This window comes from Platalea leucorodia (assembly GCF_965183815.1).
Source record: "Platalea leucorodia genome assembly, chromosome: 6".
NCBI classification, from domain to species: domain Eukaryota; kingdom Metazoa; phylum Chordata; class Aves; order Pelecaniformes; family Threskiornithidae; genus Platalea; species Platalea leucorodia.
The window spans coordinates 85008986-85028968 of record NC_138828.1 but is presented as its reverse complement, the minus strand read 5'-3'; the positions used below and the strand labels follow the sequence as shown (position 1 = coordinate 85028968).

The window sequence follows — 19983 nt, the reverse complement described above, 5'->3', positions numbered from 1 at the left end:
GCTCAAGCCTGGCTTCAACTTCCAGGCACCAGCTTGTGTTACACCTCTGTCTGACAGCCTCCAGCGCTATTTTTATTCTTCACACAGGTACTCGGAGCTGCTAAAGCCACCCTTTAACCTTCGCTTAAAGAAAAAAAAAAAAAAATATAAAATTCACCCGAGCCAGGAGACTGGCTGTTTCGTTGGCAAGGCGCGTTTGCCAATCTTTTAACCACCCTCGTGGCTCTTTTACATCTTTCCAATTTGTCAACATCCTCTTGAATCGAGGACGCCAGAAACCAGACAAATTATTCCAACAACAGTTGTAGCGGTGCCAAACCAAGGGTAGGCTAACCTGATGAGTTCTGCTCTTGCTGTTGATAAATCCGAAGACGGCGATAGCTCTTTTTGCTTGGAGAGCTCACGATTACCCACCAGAACACCTACCCAAGCGCCGCGAGGATATTCTGCAATACAGGCACTCACGCTTAAGATTTTATCATTATTATGGTATAAATTAAGCCCTGTTCTGCCATTCTTCTTCACCCGAGGTTTAGTGCCTTCCCCAAATATAAATCCATTAAAATACTGTTGGAATAAGGTAATTACTTTATTATAAACAGCATAAATTGACCCACTGACACCAGCAACCCCAGTATTTCACTCCAAATTCAGCTTTCACTCCAGAATTGAAGCTCGGTGCTGAACTCCACTGCGCGCGATGAGTTACTGGAATATCTAAATGTCGCAGGCTGAGGCGCATATCCACAGGGCTCTTTCCCGAGGAAAACTTCCCTTTTTAAGGAATTATTCCCCATTTTACAGTTGAAAAACAGAGGTTGAGGGACACGAAGAGACGATCGTTGTGGCTGGCAGAGACAAGATGTGTCTACCCTCACCAATCCTAAAATCCAAAGGGTGGGAGGCTGCACGCCCAGGCACCAGGGCCTTTCTGCACCCGCCTGCCCAGCAGCTCGAGAGCTTCCATGGGGTGACCATGGAAGTCCTCGAGCTGCAGGAGACCACCCAAAGCGTCCCAGTAACCCTGTGGCTGCCCAGGTCTCGCCTATCTTAGACGTGAAACGAAACCACAGGGTTTTCCTCTCCAACTGCAAGCACCAAGACTAGCAAAAAGGAAGAGGGATGGTTTCTGAGCCAGCACTATGGCTTTTTTGGTCAAATTATCTAATTTCATTAATTGATCCCAATATTTATGCATTTTCCTGCTGCAGTGCAAATATTGTTAGAACATGCGATTTCATTACTTCTCAGAAAGAGACTTTACAAGATGCACCTGATGAGTCACCTAAAGATTCTGCCAGCTCATTTTCACTTTTTTATCCTCTAATTCATTTTCTGTCTGCAGCATGTTTCAATAGCTCCAGTACTCTGGCGAGTCTTGCCAGCTGGGGGGCTCGCTTCGGAGAGCAAGCCTCTATTTTCGCTGGGGATTTCATTCACGCTCTCTCCGGCCACCTTCGAGAAGCAGCCAGATTTTGATCTCATTTACACTAGCGTGAATCCAAAGCATCTTCACTGGAGCACGTGGAACGACTCCAGATTCGTGCTCAATTTATGATAGATTTAGGCCCGTGATCTCTAAATATAGTCAGCCTATACTGGGTGGGTCTCCTGTAATAGATGATCTTCCTTTACATCAGCTTTGCTGTACATTACTGGCTCAAAGCTACGTAGGGGTTTTGCCACCATTCAAATTTAGGTGCAAGAACCAAACCTGCTCATACATGGGTTTACGCCAAAGAAGCCCGGAGGACAAGGGGGCAGGAGTGCTGGAGCACTGGTAACATATTCCGCTATATATATATATATATTCCTCTATAAGTATATGTATCCAGCAACCTAAGCAGGCAGTGATGGACAAGTTTCTCCACCCTGTGGCCATTGCAACCTTCCACCAGGACAGATCGGGCTCTGCTTCACGGAGATGTCCTTCATGGTGGTGGAGGAATCGGCTCCAGGACCGTTCACAGGTGCTGCCAGCACCAGCGTTTCAGGATGCCGGACTCATGGATGAGATTTCCATCCGTCCTTCCCAGGATTCTGGTTTTTCTACAATTTTTCGAGGAAGAGATACTCACCGCTTTGCTCACCACCTCCAGCAGATAGCTTTAAAACCCTGAACTCAGGAACTGAACTCAGTTATACAGAAACATCACATGCTTACGACGTTTAAGGATGGGTATCAAAGACTGCCACGACCTAAAGAGAACCAAAGCCGCGGTAAGGAGCTAGAGACTGGAATAACTCTTGGGGAATGGATACGACCTTTGGTTGACAGGATATTCATTAGCATTCCTTATTTAGCAGCAGAATCGCAGCTAAGGGATAGCTTTCAAAAGAAAGTGTTTATTTAAAGAATATATCCAGCCCAAATCTATTAGCTAACACCTGCCACTATAAAAACAGTACAAAGGGTACCAGTTATTCTTAAGAGATTAACTTCCCTCCTATTAAATACAGTAAGATTTTATGGTCTTGGACTCAAAGGTGGGATTTTTTCTGCCCTCTGCACAAAATTTCACCTAGATTAGAAAACCGTGTTTACAAATTGTTCACCCCTGTTTACAGCTGGCTCCGACGCTGCTAAAAGAAGCGGCCAGCTCCACCCTACACAAGTGCCGCGGGCAGTATCCAGACCCCCTACTACATCGCTGAAGCTGGCCTCGGGTGTCTAAGGCCAGGAGAGCACCGACAGATTCACACCACCTCCTCCCTTGCGTTGCCAGCAACCACCTCCCTACCACCAACAGAGAGGCAAAGGCAGATTTGATGTCGGGAATCTGTAATAGATGCTCTAACGCTTCCCTCCCTCGACTGCGCGCGCCAACAGGATCCGAGTCCCTCGCACGACGCAGTAGTAGACGTTGAAATGATCTTAAATCCGCAGGTGCATGCTCTGGATATGCCACGTCAGGAATAACTCTATGGAGAAAAGTCCTCACTGATTAACCACGCAATAAAAATGCATAATGACAAGGCACAGTTATTTTCAAAGAGCAAATGAGGAGTCTCATGGTAGATGAGCCCTATGTGTAAGAGAAAACATAGCAGTTTAAGTTCTGCAGAGACAAGTGGTCTACCTGTGTTAAGACTTCGCAAAATTCCCCTAGTAAAGACAAGGCCAAAGAGGAAATCCTCAGCAGAATGAGTATTTTTAGCTAATTTATTTCATCTGTCCAGTCAAGTGGAGACAGAGTTCCATCTCAAAATCTGCTCACCCCCTCCGCTCCATCAGAGAGGTTCTCACCCTTTCACAAGACCCCGCCTGCACCCACGAAATCTTGATTTTAATAAGGTAACAGCCTGGAGTTTGCACCCCATCAGAAACTGCCAGTAGTTTCACACTCCGGGAGTTGCAAGGTTTATTAAAGCAAAGCTCGGATTATCTATCCCACACTGAATTCCAAATATTGGGTGTCGGGAGTGGAACGTGTGATGCAGTAAAGCTCATTCTGAAGAAGAAGAGTGAGCTGCTTTCATGTGCGTGGCCATTCGGAAGGACACCTTCCAAAACCAGATGATTAAATGATACGAAACCAGAGGAAAAAAAGAAAAAAGAAAGAAAAAAAAAAAAAAGAAAAGACAAAACCTTGCTCAAAAGGCATAACTTACCGTGCTTGGAAAATTCACGGAGGAACACTTCAGACCGGCAACGGGGATCTGGCATCGCATTGGTGTTAAGTGACAGTGACGACGCTGAACAAGTTTTAACTTCATTCTAGACCCCTTAACTGGTAGCCAAATGGCCAGAGTAAGGCACCAGAGGTGGGACTCATCTCTAACCGACGTCTACAACATAAGGAATGCCTACTGCAGCAAATTCTCTGGATTTCCTTTAGGTCAGCGGGCAGAAAACAGGCAGTTCGACTGATGACCAGTACAGGCTGGATAACCTGCACGCCAGCAGTGCTTGCTTCTCCCCGTCGATGTCAAGATGGGACCTACATGATTAGTTCTGGCTCAAATTGGGTTTGGCTCAAGATGTAAAAACATCCCAAAGCATCAAGCACCTGCAGCTCATAACGACTTCAGCGTGGCTTGCAAAGATACAGCAAAAACACTGGAACGGGTTGCCCAGATAGGTGGTGCATGCCCCATCCCTGAAAACATTCAAGGCCAGGCTGGATGGGGCTCTGAGCAACCGGATCTGGTTGAAGCTGTCCCTGCCCATGGCAGGGGTGGGACTGGATGGCCTGGAAAGGTCCCTTCCAGCCCAAACCATGCTATGATTCTATCTTTTGGATTCCAATGGCAGTCTGATGAAAGTTGAAGATTTTATGCTAGAACATTTAGGAATCCCAGACTTAAGCACTACACCTTTTCCAAACAGATCTCCCACAAATCTCGCTGAGCAGATCGGGTCCTTCCTCAGAGCCACCAGCTTGAACGAGGAGCGCTCAGCAGCAGCTCCACCGCACCCCCTCAGCAGGCTTAGCTCATATTAATCTTCATTATAAGGTTAAACACGTTGGAAAACTTGCACAATCTCTTTTGCCAGCAGGACTGTGGGACATTTCCATTTGAAATTGCTCCTCGCAGCCCTTTTGGCAAGAAGGTAGCGTCTACAGCAAGTGCAGCTAGAGAAGAACGCCCATCCATGGCCTCGCTGCTGAAGCCCAACTTGCTGAAACAGAAGGTCCATCCTCGAGAGCAGGTGCTTCTCACTGCCATTATTCCACTTTTATTCCACTATGCTTCTGAGAGGTTTTGTTGGTGTTTAAGTTTACACGGTTATGGATGAAGATCTCCCAAGTGCCCACTGCATTGCGTTCTCCAACACATCACCCCCTCTTACAGCACCGCATTCTTCCCTACTGCCTTCCCAGTTATTCAAGGCCTTTACGGTGGTCCGTCCGCTCCAGGCAGCATCCCCAGAACCTCTCAGCAGGTAACACGGAAAGAAATAAGTATCCACCTATTTTTAGTATTTCACTAAAACTAACCACCAGTGCCAAACTCAAGGCAGTTTGGTGCAGCCCGACAGAGCTACGACGCGTTCTGCTTCGCTCTCCACCCATACTTTCTCCCCCAGGAGTGCGATCACTCATGCGTTGCGTGGCTTTCTCCCACTTCTCTCCAGCTTCAGTCCCAAAATCCCGTTTCTTGAAAAGTGATATTTAACATAGAGACAAACGCACACCACAAGCTCCAGCCCAAGCATTCGGTTAGGGCTGAATGCTTTTAGCAAGATTTATAGATTTGCAGTGGTGGAACCCCAGACCTTTTGGTTCCACATTTAATGTCACCTGAATGTCTGTTAACCTGGCGGAGGTGCCTAACCCTCCCTGCTAATGTATATGGAATCTGACGTCTGGCTTTACGAATAAAGATGGTAAACAAGGTAGCATAAACCACTGTCTACACTTGCTCCTCGGTAGGGAATCTCATCAATGGACCTTTTACAACCCTGCTCATAATAATCTTTACGTTAAAAAGATTTTAGCTCTAAGGAGATAAAGCTCAAATGGCCCAATGCGTGGGATAAATCACAAAGGGTATCTATACGTTTTCTGCCCTGCACCTGGCACTGAAATAAGCCAGCAGAAGAGGCACCAGAAGCCACTGCTCTTCTTGGATGCCAATGGAAAACTCCTTCCCCATCCGAAGCACCATTGAGCCTCAGCGCCAGGAGCTGCTGCCCATCTGCAGAACCATAAAGCCTTCGAATAAATCCACGTGTTGAAGAGCATCGGCTGAGACAGCTGCCCGCACGGCGGCACGGCAAGGCGAGCGCCTCGGCGTTGGGAACCGGATTGGAAACCACGAGCAATTCCAGTGCAATACACAGATTTACACAGATACAAAACCAAGTGTAGGTGGAAACAGAATCAAGTCCCGACTGATAAAAAAAGATAGCACTTAAATAACACTTTGCAGCTTCGCAGCACTCAATAAACATTAACTAATTAATCCTCACAGCATTCTACTGGAAAGACTTAAGTAAGAAGCACTCAGAGAAAACCATTACTTGCACCAGGGTTGCAGAAGGACTTAGATGCCATTAAATGGTTTAAAGTACAGCTTTGGAAACCAGGCTTGCTAATCCAACTAGGTTGCTCAAGATCAGATTTGTCTCAGCTTATTTTAGCCATACGGAGCTTGCAAATCTCATTTGATTTGTAATCTAGACGTGAATTTAGATAAACTCTCTTAATCCTCAAATGATGAGATGAAGCAAAGCCGGTTTGTAACTGAGTAAGAGCATCAACAGTAGCATTCAGCGTGGTTTCTTTAAGGTGCATTAAGCTACAACACTTCTACTCAAGCTCCCTAGGCGCCTTTTGTCCTCTGACACTCTGGAAGTGATGCCTAAAATGCTTGACCCATCTTAAACCATCTTAGCGTCACAAAGAATATTTAGATTGCAGAAGGGAGAAGGTCCAAGCTCAGCCCTTGGACCAGCAAACAGGCTACTTTCTCGCAAAGAAAAGGAAGCAGCAGGACAACCGATAGATCTAGGTTTTATCGTAGCCTGCAAGAGACCAGAGGGGAAAATAAAAAAAGTACAGTTTACTGCAAATGGACCTCTTCGCTCTTCATCAACACTGTTAAGAAAAGCTATTATTCTCCAAAAGGGATGCTGTTTAGACTCTGATAGATCCATTGTTCTCTGCTGTGTCTGGGACAGCATGAGCAGCTCTTCCCGCTGCTAACATGATTGAAGGAAGAACACAGTAATAAATATATGCCCATTAAGCTGGTGAGCCTCTTTTCACTTCACTGATACTAATGGGGAAGAAATGAAACAGTTTCAAAACAGCAAGTTGCCAAAACTGCATTTGGAAAGGCTGAAGAGTGAGAAGTCACAACTGACACACCACAGTTCATGCTCCGCCAACGCTCGCAGGAAGGGGCTGGCTGGAGAATAGCAAGTGTCTGTCTCCGAGGGACAATTTCAAAAAGCTGCATTTTTCCTCTCACTACAGATCATTCAGTTTGGGTTTATTTTCCATTTTTTTTTTTTTTTTTTTTTTCCTCCAACCACCCCCTTATGCTGAAGGGGTGAAGCTTTCAGGGTGGAGTTTCTAAGGGTACAAAACTGGGTAATAGAGCTGTCTCGCTGCTATCTTGTTTTCTAACAAATAGATATTCATGCATCTTAATATGCATGTATAAGTAAACATGCAGTCAAATGAACAGAGAGATTTCCACCAGTAAATCTAGGGACCTGTGTTGGACTAGATGGCCTCCTGAGGTCCCCCCAGCCTGAATTAGGCTACGATCCTCCAGCAGACAAAGAGGAAGATCCGGATGGATCAAAAATCTCAACACCTGGTGTCTCGAGCGACATGAATTTTAGTCAGCAAAAGATCCACAGCTCAAGATGTTTAGTCTTGGTCTTACGAAACTTGGATTAATTTCCTACCTCCATCCCAGACTTATCTCTTCAGCAGCTCAAGCTGGTAAATGTTTCTGGTACCACAGCCCCACCGTCCCTCCCCATCCTCGGCACGCACTCCATCCCCTGCGCTGTGCAGACAACACAGAGCAGACAGAAAATATAGGGAGCTGCTCAAATCAAAAAAATGAAGCATTTTGGGAGTGGGGGAAGGGAGCTTTAGTTTTTATTAAGATCAGCTCTCTGAACCAGCTGTGCCAGTGCAAGCCAGCAAGGAGGTGGGAACACATGGCCGGGAGGAGAGGAGGCAGAGACATGGCAGTGCTGGCTTAGATCAGCTCACGCTGCCATGGCATCGCACTTTCCCTTGCAATATTCTGGGCACAGAACAAATTTGTACCAGTTCACATATAAAGTTCAGGGAATGATAAATTTAATAGGTACCATCTTTATTGGGGGTGCACGTTTAAGGGCAGAGTCATCCCTGTAAGACTAACGACTGCGTATGTACAAGGGTTGCATTTAGTTAATTATACGAGTTTTTAAACCTCCTATTGGCCCCATGCTGGTATTAAAAAATAAAAACCTTGCACAGAAAAAGCATCATTCACTCTTGCAAGTCCTCGTTCAAGGCACTCGAAGAGCCCTCAGACACTTCTGCGATTCTGTGGCTCTTTACCTCTCTCTGCTGGCAGGCCCATAGGGAGAAGCCGGGGTGCCAGCCTGAGCTCAGGACCGACGGGACAGAGGGGAGGGAGAAGAGGACGACGAACCTTCATCGCCGTATTTCTTAGACTGTATTCTACTTCTTGTTTAGATACTAAGTTTTTAGGACAGAGTGGTACGAATCTACAAATGGGGCAAACCAGGGCTCTGATCCTAACTTGCTCGTCAGCCTAATATCGCTCCAAATATTGAACAGCAGCAATACTTGCTGAATATTTGCTGAACAGCAACAGGCTGCTGCTGTTCAATATTTGGAGCGATATTAGGCTGATGAGAAAGCGATATTAGGCTGATAGCTCAGCAGCTATTTCTACCCCAATTTCAAAGGCAAAAATGATTCAGCGCGCAACAGAAAGGACATTTTGCTGGGCATGCCAGCAGTGTAGTTTAAGCATGGAATTACCGCAGGGAATTCTAGCAAAGAAAATAAAAATATAAGGCATCTTGGGAGAAGAGCTGAAAGATAAGAGCAGCCTGAAGTTCGTAATGAAACCTCCCCAGCACTGATACCTTACTGCAGTCCTTCCAAGGCAGATCTTCGGTGCCTGAACATCTTTCTCCACATCTGATGTTCATCGATGTTGAAGAGGGCTTTTCTGCCATGCACATTTCTGCAGCACTGAGCAGAAAAAAATCACACAGTAAAAAGCAGCTGTGTCGTAAAACGGGAGTGATTTAAATCTCTCTGGATCTGATAGCCGCCGAGTGCTGCTTCTCTTAACTTTTACCACTGCTGACATGCCAGCATCAATCTGTTCCCCCAATCTGTGCTGGTCTGTTGGACAGGTTGGGAAAGGGACTCACACACACAGAGGACACAGATGCAATCCTACAAATTAGCGAAAGAAGCCTGAGGATAAAGGACAAAAGCCACATCATTACGCCCTGCAGTTGGTACAGCCTTTTGGTTTGAGGCTAAACCTCAGCACCGACCCTCCCGAGCTAGAGAAAACGTCTGCTTTTAAGCAAGCTGGCTCTTCGTCCTTGTTTATCAGGCTGATATTTTACCACCCCGGTTTTTATAGGAGAAAGTATTCCCTCAAATGAAACCTTTTTACTCCAGCGGAGATTCCCTCCAGGAGGCAGTTTGGGGAATTGCCTGCCCTGTTTAGAATTGGATATGTTACAGTCTATACCTTCTGCTGCAAATTGGCTCCCGGTGCACTTGTGTGTGTCATTTTCACCTACCCACTCGCAGATCGCACCAGCCACCGGAGCTTCGTGCGAAGGGCCGGATTCTGCCAACCCCGGGAGCCGCTGGTGGAAACCGTCATTAAAACCGGCTTGCAGCAGTGGGCCTTTACCACATCTCTGTCTTGCCGCAGAGCGGCCTGTAAGGAATGCAAGCTAAAAAGGTTGCTTAAGTATAATGAGAGACCACTTAAATGAGGAGCACAAAGTGCAAAGAACATACGAGATGAAGAAACCCTCATAGAAAGGCAATAATACAACAGTACCTGTGGAGCTGGGTAAGACGGGACATAAATGACAACCCAACCGGTTTCTCCCATCAACATGAATCCCACCCATTTCCTTTTTTTCCCCCCCTTCTAAGGATCCTACTGCTTTTTAGCTTGCTCCAGGACCAGGAGGTGAAAGGGGATACACGCCATCAGGTGGCACGCCGGCTCTTCAAACGCACTCCCCTCTGCAGAAGGAGCCACACGAAGGACGCCGATGGATGCGGTCACCAAACAGAACCAAGCAATAGGAAGTTTACTAAACTCACCAGCTCTCTTGAAGTTTTCACAGCAAAAATTCGTGCTTCTAAACCACGATAAGAAACAGCTGTTTCTTCCATCAAACACTTCTGGATCCGTGGAGTTCAACCACCCAACGCAAAGACGAGCAACCACCCAAAATCCCCCACCAGGAGACCAAACCTCCCCAATGCCTTCAGGGAGTTCGTTCTCCGAGGATGTTCTCCAATCCTGTTAAACTATCTAACCCAAATGACCAAGAGAACAGAAATACACCCTAAATGGTTGCATTACCAGTAATATCTTTTTATTTAGAGAAAAAGTATGCAATCATAAGAGCCTGTCAGAGACGGGGCTTAATTACAGTGCGGGGTATTTCCACTACACAGAATGTTTCTGGTTGGTGGGATCCTAATAAGTGGAATGTGAAACACTCAATTCCTATCTAACAAAAAACAAGCCTGGCTCTTAAATATTCAAAGAAAAAGTTGGGTAAATAAGCTAAGCTGAAGAAGCAGAGACTGGAGCATGTTTTCTTGCTCCAGTACGTAGCACTGAATAAATACTTGTCAAGCAGCTATTCCTCCTCTGTTTTGCTGAGTACATCATTGATACACCTATGATAAAAGTCATGTTTTTAAAACATTTTTTAAATGTAGGAAAAAACCCTATGGTTTCCCTCAATAGAAAGCTATCAGCAGTCTGGCAGCTATTGACAGTTAAGAGATCAATTCTTCATTTTTGCTAATGACGCCCAAGAAATAGGTTTTTACCACCTTGAGTTAATGGTCGTTTCCCCGAGCGGTAATATCACTCCAGTTCAAGAGCAAGTACAAGAGCTACTGGATGAGTGTGAGAGACCTGAAAGTGGAAGAGATGTAGGTGTTGGCAGTGCTGGTGTCCATGAATCATCTCAGAGCAAGTCACTGGAGCGAAGCAGCATTTATTCTGGAAACTGGTCATGGGGAACTGGAGCAAAGTACAATTATGGCTCTTCAGAGTTTTTTTCTTTAGATGATTATGGCTCTTCAGAGGTTTTTTTTCTTTAGATAGTCCATAATTGTTCCATTTCAGCTCATTTTGAAAAATCTGCTCCGAAAATGCAGAAGAGAAAGACTCGCTTTACAAGAATCCTGTCAAGAAGCTAAGTGTGGAGGAGATACTTGACATTACATAGCTTTAGGCTTTTATGTTTTCCATTTTCAAGTGGTGAAACCATTTCAGCAAGCGATATAGATTGTGCTGAGCTGTTGTTATGCTTTCAGCTACTGCCTGCCATCCTTCATGAGAACCACGAATTTCTGAATGAGGGGAAAAAAAAAGGAATTTGAACACTGTCAAACACGCCGTACCACAAAAGTGGATCAGTCAGGAGATTAGTGAAACGACTCTGTCAAAACAACTTGTCTTCTTGATCTCAAAGCTGATATTTGGGGTGGGGGTGTGTTGGGTTCTTCAAAAGCTAATGCATTAAAACTCTGCCCAAAGTGTTCTTTTTAAAGGCTTCTAAGGTGATGATGATTTTAATTCTGATTATGAAGCCTAGAAGACCATTCAGGCATCTCTTCTACACACGTGCCGTACCCAATCCATGCCTGAAAAGCCTGTTATAAGGGTAGCAATTGCATCTCTAAGGGGCTGTAGCAACCAAACCTGGATCAGCTCTTAAACAAAGGAGATAAAGCTGAGTGCTTCTCTCTCGAGCATCACATAAAGTTCTACCCAGCCTTTTTGATGAGCAATAATAGCGAATTAGCCTCTCTCAGATACAACTGCGTTACCAAGGCAGATGAGCCAAGTCACTACTCCAGCATACACTGCTTGCCCACCGTGAGCACGAGGTGATTAGCTCTGTTCACAGTCAAAGAGGGGTAAAAAAAAAAAAAAAAAAATCAGTCCAAAATCAAATTACCTCTCATCTGCTGGTCTTCTGCCAGCATGTGGCAACCTCATCAGTGCATCAGAGGTGTGTGTGACACTCAGTTATCAGCTACGTAAAACATCAGACGGCTCAGTCTTTTATTCCACCATCAACCCGTGCACGCGAGCCACAAAGTGGGCACCTCTCCAGAGCTGCATCAAACCCCTTTCCCGAATTAGCACAAGAACAACTGCAAATTGTTAATGCCTTGTAGCCAGAGTCCATCTCGCAGATAGCGGTGCACAGAAAAGCCATAAAAATGGTAAAACTTAGCTTGAGGAAAGCAAAAATACATTCTCCAGGCATCTTTGGTTCACTGATAGAAAATTTGGGGTGCTATCTATGCAAGTGAGATGCTTCCCCTCCCCCAAAGCAATCAACCGGCACATCGTATGTTCTGCAAATGCACCAGTAATTAATGAGCCACTTACAGCTGCATATATCTGGCACACTTATTTAATTCAGCACTGGCAAGCTTGCCAGCTACCCAGCTCTCCCTGCACGCTCCCCTCCACCTTCCCCTCTGCCCTGCAGTCAGAAAACAACCGGTGCTCCGAGTGCAAGTGCCGCGGCAGGCGCCGAGAGCTGCATCCAGCCCTGCGTCCTCCGGGCAGAGACAGCAACCACGGCCCTCCCTCCATCAGATGTACTGTTAGATCTTCCTCTCCACCTCAGAGAAGGAACGGAGAGTATTTGCCTAATCAATAGGAGAAGGACCCAACGCCTGATGTCACCACAACCTCAGCAGTCAAGGAAACCCCATTTTCATACAGATCATCTTTGAGTTCTTTGGTCATCATTGGCAGAGCTGAAAGTTCAGCAGTATTTTGTGACTGCAGCAGAGCAGTAAACACAAAAGCAGAAGGACACCATGCAAGCTGCATGATGAGAAGATGCCCCAGGGGATGGAAACAACTAACGCCAATGAAAGACTACAAAGATCACCTTTGATGCAAAGAGAAAAGCACATAAGAATATCCACGTGTGCAATGATTAATTGCAATTTTCAATGCCACAACTTAAAACGGCAAAGTAATGCCCTCCGACAGGAGAAGTTTGTTTCTAAATTGGTGGCTCTGCTTGCAAGGATATTCACCTATACGGCGATAAGGATGCTCTCACAAGAGATAATCAACAACCACATTTTGAAGATTTTCACCTGCTTCACTGCAACCATATGCAGGCAAGTAGCCTATTCAAGTCCACTCATGAGCATACTTGGGAGAAGAAGAGCATTGAGACAACAGGGACTCAGGGTTTTCAGGTGTCCCTCGAGGAACATCACCATCATGGCCCAAGAGCTGGCCAGCCCATCATGCCACACTGGGAAGCTCCCAATTAACTCAGTCAGAAGTTCCCATTCACCTTCACCCAGAAGGATCGCAAGACTGCCAAACAGCATTTGATGCTTTTATTGCCCAATTTCCCCCCGCTAGCTCAACCTCCCGTTTCATGACAACCAGCCAGCTCCAGGAGTGAAGAAGGACCTGCGGGCTTCATGGATCCTTTCTCCAGGTTAACAAGGCAGCTTCGGCTGCTTCATGATGATCTGGATGAGGGGATCGAGGGCACCCTCAGTCAGTTTGCAGGGGACACCCAGTTGGGTGGAAGTGTCGATCTGCTGGAGGGCAGGAGGCTCTGCAGAGGGCCCTGGCCAGGCCGGGTCGATGGCCCAGGCCACGGGGTGAGGGTCAGCAAGGCTCAGGGCCGGGTCCTGCCCTGGGGGCACAGCAACCCCAGGCACCGCTGCAGGCGTGGGGAGGAGCGGCTGGGAGCTGCCCGGCGGGAAAGGGCCTGGGGGTGCTGGTCGACAGCCGCTGGACATGAGCCAGCAGGGTGCCCAGGTGGCCAAGAGGGCCAGTGGCATCCTGGCTTGTGTCAGGAACGGTGTGGCCAGCAGGAGCAGGGCAGGGATCGTCCCCCCGTGCTGGGCACTGGTGAGGCCGCCCCTCGAATGCTGTGCTCAGCGCTGGGCCCCGCACCCCAAGGCGGCCATGGAGGGGCTGGAGCGTGGCCAGAGCAGGGCAGCGAGGCTGGGGCAGGGGCTGGAGCACAAGGCTGGGGAGGAGCGGCTGGGGGAGCTGGGGGGGCTCAGCCTGGAGAAGAGGAGGCTGAGGGGAGCCCTCATCGCTCTCTGCAACGGCCTGAAAGGAGGCTGGAGCCGGGGGGGTCGGTCTCTGCTCCCCAGGAACAAGCGATGGGACGAGAGGGAACGGCCTCAAGCTGCGCCAGGGCAGGGTTGGGTTGGGTATGGGGAAAAACTTCTTCCCCCAAAGGGCTGTCAGGGCCTGGCCCAGGCTGCCCAGGGCAGGGGCTGAGTCCCCATCCCTGGGGGGATTTAAAGAACGGATAGACGTGGTGCTGAGGGACATGGTATAGATGGACTTGGCAGTGCTGGGTTAACGGTTGGACTCGATGATCTTAAGGGTCTTTTCCAACCTTAACGATTCTGTGATTCTATGATTGTGGTTGCTCCTGTCCCGCTGCAGCCTGAGCACACTGACTGTCACCTGCTTGCAGGTCCCTTCCATCTTTACCCTTTTTAGAGAGGTTGCAGTATTGTGGGTGAACATTCAAGTCCTCACAGCCTTGGGTGGGATCTACCCGGGGCTTACTCACCTCTCCCAGTGGTTTGGTTTAATTAATGCAGCAAAGCATAGTTAAAGACAGTAACAAGCACATGCTGCAATTCCACCCCAGGCTCCTCCTGGGAGAGCTACTTTATCCTACAGTCACCCAAAGTACACAAACCCCTCTACCATAACTGACGCTGTGATCAAAGAGAACCGTGTCAAGATTTTACTACAAAAAATATTATTTTTTTACACTGCTGTGCCAACATTTCTCTAGGAAAGGCATTTTTGGCACCGTTTTCTCTTTCCTCCTCCGCCCCATACCTTTATTTCACACTCAAACCCCTCTGACTTGCACAACAAGGCTCACCTCTTGCAGACGTCGTCATGACTGAAAGCAACAAGCAGCGCCATACTTTGGTTTGCCCTCTCTAAATGCAATTCCGAATGAACTCTGGGTATATCCTAGGTTTGTCACTATGCAAACCCAAAATGTAGGTCAAAAGTCTGCGTGGTTTGCCACAGTGAATGACTTGTATTTCATCTGCCTGAAGGCAGATGGGAACTGAGTCATCTGCTGCTGCATCATTCTTTGCTTTTCTCCTTTCCTCAACCCCGGTTTCTTTTTTCTTACCATCAGATTATGGTTGAAAGAATGCAGTGACACCAAAAGACCAGGAGAGCAATGCCTCGTACCGCACATCACGCAGGGAGGGGATATTTCCCATTTATTTTTTGTTGAAACCATGCCTCTTTCCCAACACAGCACCTACCACACAAGTAGCTGCTTTTGAAAGTGAATGCAAATCTCAGTTTTCTTCATTTACCTGCTATACTTGCCTTTCCTGAGAAGAAATTATCACAGGTGAACAGGAAAAAAAAAAATAAAGGGGTTATTTGACCTACAGGGCGTGGGAGAAGAGCACTCTACCATTTCCATCCCTGTTTACTTGGCAGGTGCACTGGTCCTTTGGCACGGCCGCTTCTTACAGCTCCTGAAGCAGGTCTGCCAATCGATTCGTGCTGTTCTTTACATTACATTAAATTACACAGGACTGAAGTCTTTTGTGCTAGATGCAGAAACATGCACCGCAAAAAAAGCCCCTGTGTCCATGTTATGGTCAAGTGTCCGCACACGGACAGATAAGGAAAAGAGTTTGAGATAATACCCACAAGAAAAAAATCGATGATTACTGTTTCATGCTACTGATTTGGAGGTCAAAGGCTCAAAAAGCTGTCCAGCCCCTCTGCAATACTTGCCTCTGCTTTCCCAAGTTGTATGCGTTCATATAGATGAATATCAGGCAAAAGTCCAGAAAACAGGACTGACAGGGTCTTGGAGAGATCACCCAGCCCATCCCAAAGCAGAATCAAGTTCTACCAAAAATGACCCTTTTCTCAACAGCTACCTGAACCCTGCAAAGACCTTCGCATCGGTGGGGTTTCCACAACCTCCTTCAGCTTCCATCCCAACAGCAGGAACATCACCCAGCAAAAAGTACCACTACTGACGGTATCATCCACAACGTGAGGACATCCAGGGGGTTATATGCAGGCCAAACAACATTTATTTCAGTGAAGAAATCGCAATTATTATAACAGGAACATAGTAGGAGAGCGGGCTGATGCATCACAGTTGCTGCTACAAGAACCTACAGGACTGACAGCAAGGTTTCCTTCAGCTAAATAAAGAAAATGACTTTTTTTTTAATTGTACAAGCACACTTTGCTATAGAAAGGGAAGCAATAGCATTGGCCAAAGGTAATTGATAACTCTCCAAGTCAGAAATCCCAAACTTTCTACTTATTCTAAATAAAAATCTTTTATGTTTGTATTGCAAGCCCCTTGCTCTCACTTCTGCTCCGCAACATTTATAATGTAGGAACTTCGGAATAACCCAAATTCACTATAACACACTGGCAGCTGAGCTGCAAGGGACCAGAAGCAACATCGCAGCAGTCAGCAATCACCAGAACAGCGCCGGTATGGGATTTTACCAGTAGAAATACCAAAAAAAGCCCTGCAGTAGTGCATTTGACTGTAGACACAGCCTAAAATGCCACCTCATCCTCCCTCCTTTAGACTGCAGGAAGAAGTAGAAATTTAACAAAAGCTTTTTCCTCTTACCTCTTTGTTGGTGACTCCCGGGGGCAGAGTCCCATGCTTGTAGTCCTCCAACAACTGCACAGCTTCCTTCAGACGACTCTGCAAATAAAACAGTAGCGTGGTCTGCAATGCTTATCCCGCACTGAATCGTTTTATTGAAGGCAATGAATTGAAGTTATAGAATTATACCTTCTTTTGTGCAAACCTTATGATGGGTCCTTTTACCCCTATGATATTAAAAAAAGAAAGGATGCACGGACACTTGTTTTGCTGGTTGGCACAGCCCTGCTGTCTACAGAAGTGGTAGAGAGGAAGAAATAAAAGAGGAAACACAAAAAACCCCCCCTTGCAATGCAGCTATAGAAGACATCATGAAAACTTGAGTGTCTTCAGTGTGGTACCAGAGATTTGATAAACCTTGGAGATGAACGAGTTCTCACTGCAAGGCAGAAAATAGTTTAAGACAAAATGGATACATTCAGGTGCAACGTGGAATACCCACCTAAGACATCGGTATCACTCCACGCCGACTCTCAGATTAATACCTCCCAGGGATGCCCACGGGGAAACTGCCTAGTTTGAAGACCTGACTTTGCTCCCACGCCCTCTCCCAGTACAGGTACTGGGGAGCTACAGCTGAAGGGAGGAGCAAGGTAGGAGCCTGCACATATTAAGCATCACCACTAAGAACTCAGGGCCGCTAAAAAATTACAACGCAGCAAGTTTTAGCCCGGTCTCAGCACAGCCCTATAAAGAAGAGCAGCTCCGCTGGACCTAGCACTGAACCGCGCGCAAGGCAACGCAACAGCACCGCTTTGTATCTGCGTGCTGAGTTCCAGTAGAGTTAATTTATCCGAAATACCGTGACATGTTCCTATGCTTCAGACGCATCTCAGAGTGCCACTACGCTGCACCGCTGACCCGTGCTGCTTTTTTACGGCGCCTGTTACACACTCATTCAGACGGGGTTTTCGCAACGGGTTATGTTCTCTCTAAAATTACCAAAGCCAGTCATCAGTGCAGTTAAAGTTAGAATCCGACTATCGCTAGCGATTCAAATCCATGCGTGTGTAAATAAAGACCTTCCTCACACTGTCATAAAATAGAAGAATAAACACATTTCATGTGTTCAAGGGATCACAAGAGCATTAAGCCATGCTACCAGCCTGTCAGAATCATCAATTTACTCCCAGAACAGTTATTCATGTATATAGGAATATAAAAAAGTGTTCTGCAGTTGAAGCAAAGTTTATATATACATATAATACTTTCAAAAACTATATATATATATAATAATTACAAGGAAAAAAACATAGTGTGTATATATATATACACATTATATTATACAGAGCATATATACACACTCTATATAAATATATTTCTTGAAATAAAAAAACCACAGGGCAGAAGCAGACAAGTAGAAAGATTCTTTGATTATTCCAAGCTAAAGAGGAACAAGTCAGGATACAAAGAGCGGCTTCGGTGGGGTTAAATCTGCTTATCCAAGCCTGCAGAAAGCACCAGATCAGCGAGTAATGGCTCCCAAATATTTGAAGGCAAACAAATCACTCAGCTAAATGTTTTCAGAAGCCTCCTGCAGGTTATCTGTCATCCAGATGAGTAACATCGACTTCGGTTTGACATTTCTGCACTAGCTCTGTTGTTTTGGCAGCTTTTCTAATATTAGTGCCGGAAGACATTTCATAAATACAGAATATTTTGTCTAAAATAACATATAGTGTGATGGTGGCTCATCTAAAGCTTTTAGCGGTTTCGTGTCAAGGCTCCTCGTCGTCACGGCAAGCTCCGCTCTCACAACCCTCCTGGAAATAAAGCGAGCGTCCCTGAGCTCATTACCAGCTCGCGTCCATGGGATCGGTTGCAGGGAAACTACTTTTCTCCCTTTCATGCAAACATCAAAGACTACTTGGTTGTTTCCTTGGAAGCGCCAGCAGTTACGCCAACCTGAAAGCAGCAATTAATGAATGACTATTGTCCTTAAAACATTCAACAGACAGGACATATGGAATAGTGGCAATTCCTTCACTTTGCAGAGCAAGCGGGTTGGGATCGGATCCATGACCGTTTTTACACTGGCTGCGCTCACATCATCAGCGCCACGTTATTTCCAGCCCTGGTATTTTATATATTTTATATATTCTCGCATTAGCAGCTACTCGGCAGAAGTGGAGAGTCTGTACAAAGACGCCAAACGAGGCTTAGCATCAGATACGAATGAACGCTGCAAAAAACTAGATATCCTTGGCAAAATGCGGGCTCAGAGATGGGGCTTGTTCGTGTTGGGTCCTAATGGTGAGGTCAGTGCTACCAACCCAAAGTTCACGGCCCTGTGTCACTACACACATGTAACAAGTGATAAATTGTTTGCTTTCTGCTGTATTTCTGGGTGTGTTGTCCTGAAATTGGCTCCCTCTTTGACTCAGCCTGTCCCACGCTCCATGCCCGACATGCCCCTGCAGAAAAAGCTGCTGACGGGTCTTCTCGCCCTTCGCTAAGCCGCTCGCTCCGGACTTCCCAGAGCTGCTCCGGATTTCTCTTACCAGATGGGACTTAGATCCACTTGCAGATTTTGGCATCGTCCTCAACTGCTGGCATGTTCATTCCCCATCCCAAAGGGGATTAGGCTATGTTAAGAGCATGAAGGATCCCAAAGAAAGATGGTCAAGGCCAAAACTGGACTATATTTTAGTGCTAGGTGTGAGCACTTTCTTTTTGCTCTTCTGTTCCCATTTTATTGTGCAATTAGGAAGATCAGAAAACTATAGCATTAGTTTTTACAGATTTTACAAAGAATATCAAAGATGAAGTATGACCGAGTGTGTTCAAGAATCTCCCCCCTTCTTCGAAGGCGAGGCAATCACCCATTTCACCTAAAAAGCTCACTCTGGAAGCGCTGTGCCTTACTCCCAAAATCAGAGAACGACTCGATATAGAAAAGCTTTTGTTACTGGTTCGGAAAAAACATCCACCCAACTCAAACTGATCCAACAGTGGCCACAAGCAGGCGCACAGGGAGAAGCAAGGCGGCAGCACGCAGAAATAACGCCTCCCCTAAGCACCCTTCCAGCCTCCCACTGCTTTCAGCCAAGGCAGATGAGGTTTCTGTGGATTTAGCGATCTTCAGTGGATTTCTCTTCCAGCTGCTTGCTTGAACCAAACTGCCATCATAGAATCATAGAATCGTTAAGGTTGGAAAAGACCATTAAGATCATCCAGTCCAACCGTTAACCCAGCACTGCCAAGCCCACCACTAAACCATGTCCCTAAGCACCACGTCTGCCCTTCTTTTGAATCCCCCCAGGGGTGGGGACTCAGCCCCTGCCCTGGGCAGCCTGGGCCAGGCCCTGACAGCCCTTTGGGGGAAGAAGTTTTTCCCAATACCCAACCCAACCCTGCCCTGGCGCAGCTTGAGGCCGTTCCCTCTCGTCCCATCGCTTGTTCCTGGGGAGCAGAGACCGACCCCCCCGGCTCCAGCCTCCTTTCAGGCCGTTGCAGAGAGCGATGAGGGCTCCCCTCAGCCTCCTCTTCTCCAGAAAAGGAGAATCAAGAAATCATCCAAGACGACATAACAGATAAGCTGTATATAGCAACAAAAA

The 19983-nt window shown here is 46.6% G+C and overlaps 1 protein-coding gene across 14 annotated transcripts in view; it reads right to left on the bottom strand.

Moving 5' to 3' along the window:
• Positions 1–19983, bottom strand: part of SFXN5 (sideroflexin 5) — a 104046-nt gene that overhangs the window by 63895 nt on the left and 20168 nt on the right. For 12 of the 14 annotated variants that reach the window (XM_082315567.1, XM_082315565.1, XM_082315569.1 and 9 more), the window contains one exon: positions 16388–16465. The exons of the other annotated variants lie outside the window; for them this stretch is intronic. In XM_082315567.1, the coding sequence (XP_082171693.1) occupies positions 16388–16465 (78 nt within the window). The remainder of the gene's footprint in view (positions 1–16387; positions 16466–19983) is intronic. 14 annotated transcript variants of the gene reach the window in all.